General features: G+C 36.4%; 1 protein-coding gene across 2 annotated transcripts; it reads right to left on the bottom strand.

The window, feature by feature from the left end:
* Positions 1-558: 558 nt before the first annotated feature.
* On the bottom strand, positions 559-13,688 carry RB195_007935 (uncharacterized protein; the record flags this gene model as incomplete). Of its 2 annotated transcripts, XM_064181846.1 has the most annotated exons (3): positions 559-708; positions 774-854; positions 13,527-13,688. In XM_064181846.1, 3 exons carry the CDS (start codon positions 13,686-13,688, stop codon positions 559-561), a joined length of 393 nt encoding a protein of 130 aa, XP_064038603.1. The 2 variants fall into 2 exon arrangements, with proteins under 2 accessions (XP_064038603.1, XP_064038604.1); XM_064181847.1 differs by lacking the exons at positions 559-708; positions 774-854 and adding an exon at positions 8,995-9,183.
* Between the last annotated feature and the right edge of the window lie 262 nt (positions 13,689-13,950).

The raw sequence follows: 13,950 nt of genomic DNA, 5'->3' as shown, positions 1-13,950 counted from the left end.
TAGTAGGAAAGGTTAGCTCTGATACTAATGACTCTCGATATAAAGCTTCAAATTTCCATGCACATCAGAATTATGGAACTATTAACCGTTCAGTCTGACTCTTTCCATTCGAACGTGTCCTTCTATTAACGCTAGAATTTTCTGCAATAGCTTTCAGTTTAACATTGTACAGGGCTTAAATGCCCTGTACAATGACTTTAAGGTTTGTAAACTTCGAACGATTCTGAATTGAGGTTGAACGCGTTGGAAGCGGATTGATTTACCTTGGACACTTTATCTTTTACTTTACTTTGACAAATGTTTATGAAATGTATGTGAGAGGAAGAGCTCGGATAATAAGCTGCAGAGAGTAGTTCAATATCCACAGAAAGTTGTGGAAAATCCAGATAACTATTCTGCATCTTGCAAACGTTAGGTTAGTAAGCCAGTAAGTAAGGTTATGGAGAGAAGGACGATTCCGTCCATTTCTTCCTAATTGCCGTAAAAAAAACGCCCTCGACGATACGGCTTCGAGCGATCCGGCGCGCTACTTTCTACAACGAGTTCAATTGGAGCGCGTCAGTCTTGTGCACGAGCCGCATCTTCCATGCCGTTTTCTACGGCAATTAGGAAGAAATGGACGGAATCACCTCCCTCTCCGTAGTCTCCCATCCCGTATACGAATACTCCACCTGAAATCTGCAGCACCTCAGATTCGTAGGGTGATGCCTTTAAGTAAAATCTAAAGTAAATAAAAGTAATATCTCTTAAGTATTGCATATTCTGTCACTAACATTTCTGCTTGATGGCTGCTTCGGGCAGTTCCAGTCCTTTATTTCGTGAAGATCCATGAAGCGAGTTTCGCCTGCGATCGTCTAAATGTGAATAAGAGTGAAAAGTTTGCAAATGAACAGAAGTTAGTTATCAGAATAATAATTCAACCATCTGCTGTTGTTTTGTTTTGTTTTGTTTGTTTTCCATCTCTCTCTGCAGTGTTTCCGCGGCTGTTTCCAGGGGGATCTTTGAAATCCTAGGATCTGGAAGTAACGACGAGGAAAAACATGTGAGGTTCACGAGGAGGGGAGTCTAGTCAACATAACAAAACCAACCGTCTGTCTGGATTTTTCTGGAAATCAACTGCGCCTGATCTTTGATAAATCAAAATTTCCTGGAAGGTGGAGATCTGTGATTGTTGGTGGTGTTGTGGGGGTTGCACCTACATAGTTGACTGACCAAAGCCGATGAACAGAAAAGAAGAAAAAAAAGAAGTGCATTTTTCGAATTTAATCTCAGGATAAATATCCGCGCATTAGTCGAAATTAGGTCAGAAGACGCCTTGATTTTCCCTGCGGATTCATTATCATTTTCGTATGAAATCCTTAATTCCAGCCAAAAATGAGGACATTCTCACCTTTGGAGGGAAGAACCTCGTTTACTTTGGGAAAAGTATGTCGAATTTTCAGATTGTAGGCATATGGTTGGGCCGAAACGGTATGAAGCTCGGTGCAGTTGCGTAAGCGGCTGCGCTTAAGGGCATCGTACCACGAATCTGAGGTGGTAGGGATTTTAGGTGGAGTATTCGTATACGGGAGACTATGGAGAGGTGGCTGATTCCGTCCATTTCTTCCTGATTGCCGTAAAAAAAACGGCTTCAGGCGTTCTGGCGCACTATTTTTTACAACTAGTTCGACTGGAGCGCGCCAGGCCTTATAGTCGGATCAAAACGACATGAACTCGGTGCAGTCGCTCACGCAACTGCACCGAGTTCATGTCGTTTTGATCCGACTATAAACCAACGCAATTTTGTGACACGTATTCGGTTATCCCTTTTCACCTAGTTATAAGTGTATTCCAGAGATATGGATATAGAAGAGATCAGCACTTAGTGCAACTAATTCAACTTCATCACCTTTTTTAAATTGTTTATTGTTTATTATCTGTTTTGGAATTGAATGGGATAAATATGATCAAAATATGAATGATTAAGGATGTTGAGATGAGGCGGCTTGCAACATCAATCAACCGTTGGCTGGAAGGCAGTCAACAATCCTGCTATTCTCTCTAATACCTCAAAATTTCACAGTTGGGTTCGGGGGATTTAAATGTAAAGTTGTCTGCAATTGTCAGAGTACCTTATAGGATTTAAATCCATAAAAACTCGATGAAAAATGTCGTATCGATTTTGTTAAGCTGTACATGAAGTTGTTAAATAATTTTATTGGCTAAAGTTTCGGTAATATCGCCTTCCGCCTAGATGAAAAACATTTAAATTGCTTGAACGATGACGAAAAGATCAGTTGTTCTAAAATTTTTGCTTAACATTCGAAGGAATTCGAAGTCAAAAATTAGTTAGACCGTCTGATTTGCATGAAAATCCACATAACTGTTTTTTTTCCAGAGTTACCTGGATTACTTGTACTCCCATTCTTTCTGGACATGCTCGAATGAGCGGAAACAACACATCCGCTTATCATATACACAACATATCCACTTCCAATCGTGCTCAAAAGTTGACTATAGGCTTCTCATTTTACAATGGCAGCAAAAAGAAAACAAACAAACACGAAGAAGGAATAGTCCGATTGGATCCAGTCCAATAGATACTAGATGTCAAAAATTCACTAAAGAAATGTGTGTGATTACGCACATTTAGAAGGAAATTTGTGAAAATTCGACCGCATACCCTTAATATACCTAAATATACCTAAATATACCCTTGATACACCTAAATATATCTTTATACCTTAATACCTATCTTAATGCAACATTAAAATTACGTATACCTTAATGTATCGATGAAAAAAAGCAATATTTTTGGATACGGATTTGTTGACTGCACAAGTTTGTGGCACAATATCTTCATAGATGACATTAAAATATATTCTGTAGCTAAACCCCGGTGTTTTTGTTTATTTTTTTGGATGCACTGAAAAGATCATAGTGTCTTGAATCACAATATTTTCAAGTGTCGTTGAGATAAGTCAATTTGTGGTTTAGAGATTTTTTTTCAAACGGAGAACAAAAAGAGTGCGTCTGCGACATACACAACGCTATACGAAAGGATTCGGGAAAGGAGTGAATGCTGGGATTGGATAAAAACAAAACAAAAATCCATTATGTCCATCCGAAAAAAAACATTTTGAACATTTTTTGAGTGGATTTAGTGGATCTTTGCCTTTATTTCGATATTTGGATCATACTTACTGCTTACTGGACAATTAAATGTGGTTCAACAGATTTTTTAGTGGGGACTTCACCTGGAAAGATCTTCCTTCTGGGTAGCTTTCTGACATTGATAACGATATAGTGGGTACTTTACTGGAAGAAATCCCAGAATTATAACTGAGGAGATTGCTCTGAGGCTGAAAATTGTAAGAAAACAATTGATAGTCGATATTCTCGAATAATATTTTTTTACTTTATTTTTTTTTACTGCATTTTTTCTAAAAAAAATTCCATCTGTTAAAGTTTTTCATCGCATCCGGCCCGAACTTATGCAATCATCTATTGATTCAGGACAAATTATGTAAAGAAACTGTCGTGACCTTATCGTTGAATAGTATTTTTTACTTTATTTTTTTTACTATATTTTTTTCGTTCAATCTGTGAAAGTTTATCATCGCATCCGGCATGAACTTATGCAACCATCTAATAATTTAGGGGGATTTTAATTTTATTTTCTAAAATTTTATCTTTTCTTTTGCTTCCCTAAATTCTAGGATATAGCCAAGGATTGTGTCATTGTCGTTCAATTGTCTTCTGAAGTGCTGTGAACATGGTAACGATGCATTCGGTTACAAAAGGACGTGCAGATGGTTAAAGACGAGAAGTGGAGTGTTTGCGGCTGCTGCTGCTACTGCTCTTCACTTTTCTACACATCTAATTAGTACCAAGAGAAGAAGAATCAAATAATAGTCATCTCATAATAATATACGCATAAAAAATAAATAAATAATAGGTTAAAAAATAAAAATAAATAAAGAATAAAAAATAATTATAAATAAATAAGTAAATACGCCTCCCTCATCTATCTATGGCCTCACATCGGTCAAAGACCGTTGAAAAAGACTCGTGTAAATCATCAAATATTAAATATTAGATATAAAGTGTGAATATTATCGTCAAATATTCGTTTATTTCTGTAGGTACTTAAGGCTGTCCACAATATTGAAAAAAAAAAACAACATTCTAAGTGTCTTGAGAAAAGAATGAAATGACAAAAGGTTCAACAATTTCTAAATCATCAAAAATAAGGTGGTTGGTGACAGTTTTCGAGGAATAGGCATAACGTGAACGATATTAGTAGGTATGAAATATTTTCCTATATTAGCTGAAAACGCACAATGAAATAAATGTAAATAAAATAAGATTTTGAATAACTGTTATCGTATTTGTGATGTTGCGGGCTATTGAGCTGGATTTCCTGTGAAAAAAACCATTCATACAACTGTGACCTTTGTATTTCGGAAGCTACAAGTTTATTTTTTAAAATAATTTTTTTTTATTTTCGTATTTATTTTCGTTTTTTTAAATTTATTTTCGTATTTATTTTCGTTTTTTTTTAAATTATTTTCATATTTCTTCGTCCTTACTAACATCCAAAATTTGCGAGAAAAAACCTCTAGAATGTATCGATTCTCCCATCGATGGTCTGAATTGAAATAGGATCAGTCAACGAAATTCTGAACCAACGAAAAGCCTCTCTGTGAATTTTCAGGATCCCCCCCTCCCCTCCACCCGTTCGAATTTATTGATTCTTTTATTAAGATTGTGGTTAAGGATTGCTACATGACTATTTATCCACATCAGATTTCCAGAAAATCCCCTATCCGTTACCCATTAACGTGGGTCAGCGCCATTGGGATCATTGATGACGTAACAGTTGCGCGGTTCCAGCCTACAAATACTGAACCGCCTAGGATTATCGTCGCTCTGCGTAACGGATACTGTCTCTCAAGTAGTGCCTCGGTTTGTTGGATAATCCTGCATGCAGGTGTCCTTAAGCGACACTTACACAAGAACCGCGGAACCTTTGTTCCAGAATGAAGAATGATGTGAACCATGAGAAACAAATGAAGAAATAGTCTCTTAGGTTTCTTCGGACGATCACAATAATCAGTAAAAACACATGATTTATGTGATAATTACCATTGTAAACATACTAAGAAAATAAGACGACGAAAATACAAAAAAAATAGTGAAATTTTAGAAATATTTATTTATTTATTTATTGAAAACACCTGCATGTGCGCCCGTGTGCCATAAAACAAAAAAAACAAGATGGAACAGACCTCACGAGAATTTTGCGTGATTTTTACAAATAAATGAAGTAATATGCAAAAAACATTATACAAAGTAAACAGAAATAAATAAAACATAATACAAATATGTAAAAAATAAAAATGGAAAAAATAAGATTTCTACTGAAACAGATCATAAAAATTACATTATTATGTTTTAGAGAATCTATAGTTACCTGCAAGAATGGTTTTAAAAAAAGAAATTTCAAAAATTTCTATTTTTTCCTATCTTACGTTTTTTTCTGTTTCAACTTTTCATGAAATACTGTTCTAGAGCACACCAGCGTTCTCGAGTAATAAGGCGCGATCCTGTATAGTCAGGAGAATGTCCTATTTCATTAAACGAAGTGTCTGGTGTTAATCAATCCACTTGGGATCCGCCAACATGTTCGAATTCAGGATTCAGAATCCGTTGAGGTTTACGAACGTGTAACTGTCCCCGTACAATGGTTTGCGGGGGCTAGGCGACGGGTCAAGTCACTATTTTTATCCTCCCTGACTATTCTGGTATCAATTTATCGACCCCGTAGGGATCAAAGGCATGGTGAGCACTGGGACGGATTCGAACCTCCGATCAATTGTAGCCATAGCGGAACCTCTAACCGCTACACTAGTAGTTCCTTCATTGGATATATTACTATTATTATTATCATATATTCATATGAATTAACTTAAATATTCCTCAAATTTTTAATAGAATTGAAAACTTTCTGTGCATTCACACTTTAACGAATATGCTTGGATTCTAAGCGCACGAAGAAGTAAAATGATGGTATGCTCCCAGCTCGAGAATCTGAAGGAAGCATCCATAAAAAATATATTAAGTTTGATAAATAAAGAACTAATTAAATTTCATTGATGATAAACAAAGAACTAATTAAATTATAAATTAATTAAATAAGTTTGATGAAAAAAGAACTAATTAAACTTGATTGATGGTAAATAAAATATGTTTACTTATCAGAAAATTGTAGAATAATTTCCGTCAATTTGATTTTAAATTGTGGGTTAATTGCAAAAATATAAGTATTTTTTTAAGCGTATAAGACGGCTACCAGGAATCACATTCCGCTACAGTTCTGTTCTCTTCTGGTCACTGGCCTCTTTATCGCTCCCTCTTTTCCTCACTGTTCAGGAGAAACTCAGAATTTTAACCCAGTAACATTACTACAAAGAATAACATTGTACTAAAGTTTCCTAGTTTCCCCTAGTTCCCTGTTCCAATCCATTCAGGAGATCATTCAGTAAAAAGACGTCCTTGAATACGATACTGTCCTGGTCTGACCTTAGAGGTACAAATCGACGGTGTCGACTTTCTCTATTCACACCTTCCTCACCCCCATGGGGTGTCATTCACTGTGATTTTTACGTATGCAGCTGTTTATGGGGGCAATTAATTGCGGACGTCGGCACACCTGCTGCTCATGCTCATGCTCCATTGCTCATGCTCTATTTGTGTGGATGACTTCATCTGCCAGCCGAGAGGTCCCATTTTTGAGCCGCACCCCATTATAAACGTATAATTAACCTTCATCAACAGTGGATAGATCGAAAACAACTACTGCACTCAAAGCTGACCGCTCGTTTCCACTCCGTTGCTTCTCGTCCCGGTGTGGATTCGCAGGCTACTAAGGATACGGATCCACCTCTCGGATCCCAGCTACCCTTCCTTTCAATAACTGAGATGAATCTGTTGGTATCGGCGGATTTATTACGACGATAGCTAGTCACCAGCTGCTATGCAGCTTCATATTAGATGAAATTTGATTGCGTTTGTTGATGAGCAGAGGTGCTGCTGCTGTGCTGGAATTATTGACATCGACCCCCGTCCCCATCTCCAGCCCATAGAGTCCCTTATAAAATCAGCTACAGTATCCCATTAGCGGTACAGTATCAAATAACAAAAAGAGGTGAACTGCATCGGATGTGCTTCATATCATAAGGTGATTGATGGAGAGGACGGTGGCGAAGCACTTAACCTATCTCATTGCTCACTAATCAAATATACCCGGGGTTCAGATTACTGTAGTAGTACCATTTAAAAATTGAGAACTTAAAAAAGGATAAAGTCACTGGCGTAACAATCCACTTGGGATGCGTCAGCGCGTTTTTTTTAACTGGAATTCGTAACCGTTGAGGTTTCTGGAAGGCGTGTTGGCCTATACAAGGACCTGTGAGGGTCAGCCGACGGTCAAGTAAGTGTTTTTATCCTCCCAGACAACTCCGGTACCAATTTATCGACCCCGGAGGGATGAAAGGCTTGGTTTGCACTAAGGCGGATTTGAACCCTCGACCGTGTGGCTCTTTAACGGACCTCTAACCGCGACTGCGCCACACTTTTAAATTGAGAATTTTCGCCGCAAAAAAATCTACGGGGGGGGGAGGGGGGAAAACTGCATTTTCTTCGGATATGGAGAGTTATCGTGCAGGTCAAGCGCTAATGAGCATAAGAGCTGCAGCAAAATTCCTGGTTTCTAGTTTCTTTTCTCTTTTTCAGTCGAGGAATCGGAAGCAGAAACGAAATAGAAATTAAATGGTGCTTTTATTTTTTTGAGAAGGAAATCTCAAATTTCTATTGCTGAAAAATTGTTGTAGGAAAATAGAATCAGGCAGAATTTCTAGCATTTCACATTAGTCATTTTCAAGAAGGAAGGGACACATTTAATTCACCTGAAATATACATGATTTGGGGTAAGAATTAAGGAAAACTTCCCAATCGTTCAATTTGTCCGTTTCCTTTGAGAAAATTTAATTTAAAATTGGTGTAGAAATAGTCAATGAATAACAAGAGCTGATAAATTTAATTTTTCGAAGGAAATGAATGAGAGAAATGTAAAATAGTAGTTAGAAAAAAGAGATTTAGAGTGAGAATTATAAGAAAAGGGAAATCAGTGGGAATTCATTGAAGCATTCAAAATAAATATTTTAGTGTAAATTATACATTTCATTAAGATAGGTCCGACTCTTTATTTTTTTTATCATCTTAGAAAAAGCAAATACAACTGAATTATCTCAATTTATCGATATTAACTTATTATTATTATTATTATTATTATTATTATTATTATTATTATTATTATTATTATTATTATTATTATTATTATTATTATTATTATTATTATTATTATTATTGATTTATTGTTTTTTTTCGTATTTTAAATGTGCAATTTCGGTGCAAGTGCAAGACTTCCAAATGAATTAAAATAGAAATGAACTTCAAAATTGCAGGGGATTAGCTACTTTTCGTCGTTTTCCAATCATTTTGGAATAAAGATATGTTTTTCCAGAAATTTGAACACCATATGGCTCACGTGATAGAAGAAATATAGGAGAACACAAGGAGAGCAGTGGAGACTTGTCTACTAAAAAATTTGGCGGAAAAAATTCAAGAGAAAGTTGGGGAAAATATTTTTTGGAAAAGTAATAAGGCAAGAAATAAATAAAAAAAGGCAAAGAGAAAAAGAGGAATGAAATGTCCATGAAGGCAGCGGAAAAATTCTTGGCATCGTTTTTTTTTTCGTTCAGTTTTTTCTTTTTTTTATTTTTTATCATTTTAGAAAAACCAAATACAACTGGATTTTTTAAATTTATATAGGTTTTTTCTGTTCTGTCATCATCGATAAAAACTGCGCTAACCTTATTTTTTCAATTTTTTTCATTTTCCCCTTTTTTAAATTTTTTCTTTATTTTCTTTTCTATCCGACTAACCATTCGATTACAGACAATTGACGCCGATTTCCATCTTCGGTGGTCGGCCAGGTGTTTCCGGTGCAGCTCTTGACCTCCGTACGTTCGATCCGGCGTCGGTCACTACTGTTTCCACAGGGGCTCGGTCACGGTCTCCTGTTTCTCCTTGAGTTTTCTCGGTGCCCTCGGTGAACGATTCCTCGTTGAAATACACATCCTAGTGTTCAGGTTCCCAAACGAATATATCTTTTAGAGTCTGTTCGTCTCCGGTGGGGCACAAAGAAAATCATTTACGTGTCCTTGGGAGCGAATGCAATGAACAACAGATGTGGTGCACTCGGTTGCACTGCAAAAACTATCCGGTCGGCTTCGTTTTGAACAATTTTCTCTGGCTATGTTTCGCCTTAACTCTCATTTTATTATTATTTCTATTCTATATGGTCCCACGGAGAAGATTTTCCTCCACATACCTCATTCTTGAACTTTGATCTCAACGCACGTTGAAAGGAAATCGCTTAGGAATTTGCCGTTGCCGTCTGGAAGCTTGGCCTAGTTTTACGCATGGTTTCACACGGAAAAGTGGTTTATTTTTGATTAGACGTGCTGCCCGGCTGACTTTGACGGCTCTCTCTCTCGTTGTTTAGCTGTCGTTTTTAGCCAACATCACTATTGCCATCAGGGAACGAATGCACAGAGGCTTTCGTGGATTCTCATCCGTTTTCCAGCAATTCCAGTGAATTACACGAAGGGCATTGTTTCTGCTACGGGTAATTAGTGCCCACGGCGGTTCCGCTCTGGTTACGAAGTCAACTAATTTGTGCTTTTAAGGAGCTCCTGAATTGATTTTACTCAGCTCTTTTGTTTATTTTCACTATATTCTCACTAATAATGCAATCAGCTCTTTATTTACTATTTATTATTTTCTTTATTTATCGTTCACTTGCAATCTGCTCTCATTTAATACACTTAAGCACTTTGGATCTGGGAATTCCTGGAAAAAAGGAATTTGGATCTGGAATCTCTTGGAAAAACGAGCGTATTCCATCAAACAATGAGATTCATACACTTGATCCGCCCTGGGATTTTCGCTTAAGTGAACATCTTATAATTCTTTCGAAAGAAATGATTTAAATCTTCTAGGGCGTGGAAAAAGGATCATCTTTATTCCTGGAAAGATTATTTTCCTAAAAAGATTCCTAAAAATTGCTAAAAACTTTTATTTCTTCCACTTTCACGCACAGCACAGAATGTAATTTTCATCAGACCATCCCTTCAGCAAAGAAATGTCTTCAGGGTAATTTTTCCTTGAAAATTTTAACGCCAAGATCTGAGATTTCTCAGAATTCAAACCGAAGAGACCGGATAAAAATTGGATAAAAGTTTACAATCCATCTGGTTAAAGACCATTATATGAATAAAATATGCTAAATAGACTAATAGAACAATTATTAAGTAATAATAATAATAATAATAATAATAATAATAATAATAATAATAATAATAATAATAATAATAATAATAATAATAATAATAAACAGAAACAGATATTTGAAATTTCAGAAAAATGCTGTTTCTCAAGCGTTTAATAAACTTACCTAGTTTAAGATAAAGTTCTACTTTTTTTATGGAACAAAACAAACCTTTTATTCGTTTTATTTATTTTATTGCTTATTTATTTTTATTCATTTTATTCAACTTGGAAGGATTTTCAGTAACTGCTCACTGCTCCTCAAAAATATGCTGAGTGAAGAGTTTTGACGTTTCCGTCAAAACTCCTCCCGATATCGATCTTTTTTCCGGTACTCTTCCTCTGGAGACTCATAGCTCGCTCTGTGTAGTTAATGTGGCTCAAAGAACTTATTCTTGCATCCATATATACCATCACATTTCCTCTAATTAGACTTCTGGATCAAGTTTTTCCCCGATCCGTTGGTGTTCGATGGGGAGGGGGGGGGGTCAAATTCGATGTCTGTTCAAACCTCCATTCAAATTTGCATAAGAGGCAACAGACGGCATACACACTCAGATACCATCTGATGCGCTCATTTAGTATTCGAGCACATATCCTTCAGCCGTACGTACGTCCATGCCGTCGCATATCCAGCACTTATCAGCCGTTTCCGATTTAATTAATCCGCTACATGGTTGCGATTGGTCCCTCGATTGGTGCTGTCATCCTCCATGGATCGTTTCCGTCCTGTCCGGTGCCAGGACTATTTTTTTAGGACTTTTCTGCGCAGATTCTCTGTTTTTTCTGTAATAAATTAGTGCAATTAACTAATCAAGCTACTAATTATATAGCTAATTACACATACATATACAATATACATACATAATTTACATATATAAGCACAATATACATTACTACTATTTGTTTTTTCTTTGTAAAAAATAGTGTAACTAACTAGTAAAGTCACCTGTTCTACAAAAATAAGTTACAATATGTTTTTGCACATAAAATTCTCTCTATGGATGAGAAGTGAAGCAGAAAACGTCGCGCTGCTTCGGTCGGTGATTTATTACCTCCCCGGACACTTGTTGTTAACGATTATCCTTCACACTTAGTACTGCTTCATCGAAATAACAGGAGGATGAAAAAAATATCCCAAGTGGAGAAAAATGTCCATAGAGTGAAAGAAAAAGAGGAATAAAAAAATGGGGAGGCGAAAGAAACTCCAGAAATCCCTGCCTTTCATTTCATCATTCCATTTTATTTCATTTCATCCTGTTAGGAGTTTTAGAAAGAATTCGGAGGATTGCTCTCGATAATAATTTAAAAAATGCATGAGATATAAAAATAATTAATAATCAATTAAACTCTCCAAGTCATATTCCATTGAAAGGAGAACATCAAACCTCTTTACAAGCGCTCATCTCTTCCTTAATCGTACATATATTTTACATTTTATTACTTGTTTATTTTATTTTATTTTATTCTATTTCTTATATTTTTTCATAAATATATTTTAAAAATTTTCTGAGGACTTTTCTTTAGCCGTAAGAGGGTATATAATTCAATTTTGAGCCCCAAAATCTCAAGGAGGTTCTTCCAATTCACATAATTAATTGAATAATCTATACCATATCAACATTTTGTAATTGTATTCTGTTATAATACGCTTTATTATATTATTATAATACATTATATTGCATTATATTATAAATTCCATTCTATAATTGATAAGTAATCAAAAAAGGTGCAGTGGTAATAGAAAGGAGTACTGTATTTCGTGGAATTCTCAGTTCTTAGAATAAAAATTTCAGGATCTTTAATGTTTTATTTTTTTTTACGATGTGTCGGTGTTGTCTGAAGTTGATAATGCTTCCACCTGCCCCTCCAAAACTAATTCATTGAAATTTCTCGAGAAAAAAAAACTGTCTAACCCGTATTTTTCCCGATCGAATCCTCCAGGAATTGTTGCCTTCCAGAACGGCGGCGACCCCATGCACCCCCAACGATCCAAACGAACAATAAACCGATATGAGAATCGTGGCCGATATTAAGAACATAAGTGTTTTCTACACGATGTCTCGGATGGTGGCTGTAATTTCAAAGAACCTCCTCCCCACCCCCCCTTTTCCTGTCCCCTCCACATCTTCCACACACGCACATCTATCAAGACTTCATCAAAATTTGTCCGGGGGAAAAAAATCCCTTGCGCATATTTTCCCAGTGGATTTGACAAGTGCACATTTTCTTCACAAGTTACGTCTGATTGCTCTCTTTTCACTATTTACAAAAAAAAAGAAAAAGAAAATGAAATTGCATTTGCTAAACGATCTGAAGGAAAAGAGAAAGAATGAAAGTAATATTGAAACGAATTCAAACATTTCCGCGCTACCCATTTTTGTTACAGAAGTAGGGCCTCCACTACTGGAAATATCATTTTTCGTGGGTACAAATCGTTACAAAAATCCCTATAAAAATGATAATAATTGAATGAATCTAAATTAATTAAGCAACAAAAATTAATTTAAATTAGATACGAATAAACAACTAAAATGCATGATTTTTTTTGAAATAATAATGATAATTAAAACTTGGATTAGCGGTAAATAGGTAAATGCAAATCTCAGCCAGTTTAAGGGAATATTTGAAAATTTCAAAAATTTCGCGCTATCTATTTTTGACAGAACCTGAAGTCACCACAACTGAAAATATTATTTTCCGTAGGTAAAAATCGTTACAAAAATCCCTACGAAAAATAATAATTTACTATATAAAATATATATAAATAGAAGGATGGTAAATAAGATGGTAACGCTATACGGGTCATCGATCTGAAATTATGTGAAAATCGTAAAAATTTCCCATCGAGCACTGGAGTTGTGAAGAATTGTGTACATAGCTGGTAAAACAACTATTCACCAGTATTTACCTTCATTATTTGACAAATATTTAATATTTTTATTTAATCGACGATGAAAGGACCGTTATCCTCAGATTCTGAATTCGCTACAATAGTGATGAAGTTGTACAGTGAAATGCTGGTGTCCTACCGTATCGGGGGAAATTTACCTCTCACTCGGAACCTCGGCGCCTTCACACCGCTTCCTCACTTCCTCATTTTCCGCTCTTAACGAAATAACTGCTAGCTGAGCGCTGTGTTCCGGACGACCAGTCATCATCATCTCATTGAGCTCCTCATGAGCCCAGAGCCCCATCGCTTCCACCACCAGTGGCGCGTGTAATCCTCCTAATAGGAGAAAGAGAAGACGCATTGTGAGATTACGTGCGGATTGCCGGAACGCGCGCATCGCTCCGGCTCGGGCGGCTCATTTTAAGGATTGCAGGATCGCAGCCGCAGCAGCAGCACAGCTGCAACCGCTGCTGCTGCGATGTATGTAGCAAGTTGTTGTGCCGACCGACGCGCCCCACCGAAGCGCTCTGTCAACGCTCGGATGTGAAAATCTCTCGGATGCAGTTTGCGGAATTCGATTTCGACTGCTTATTGGACCGGCGACCCTCGAAATATTTTGCCTC

This window comes from Necator americanus, chromosome I (assembly GCF_031761385.1).
Source record: "Necator americanus strain Aroian chromosome I, whole genome shotgun sequence".
Lineage (NCBI taxonomy): Eukaryota > Metazoa > Nematoda > Chromadorea > Rhabditida > Ancylostomatidae > Necator > Necator americanus.
This window is presented reverse-complemented; position numbering and strand designations above follow the sequence as displayed.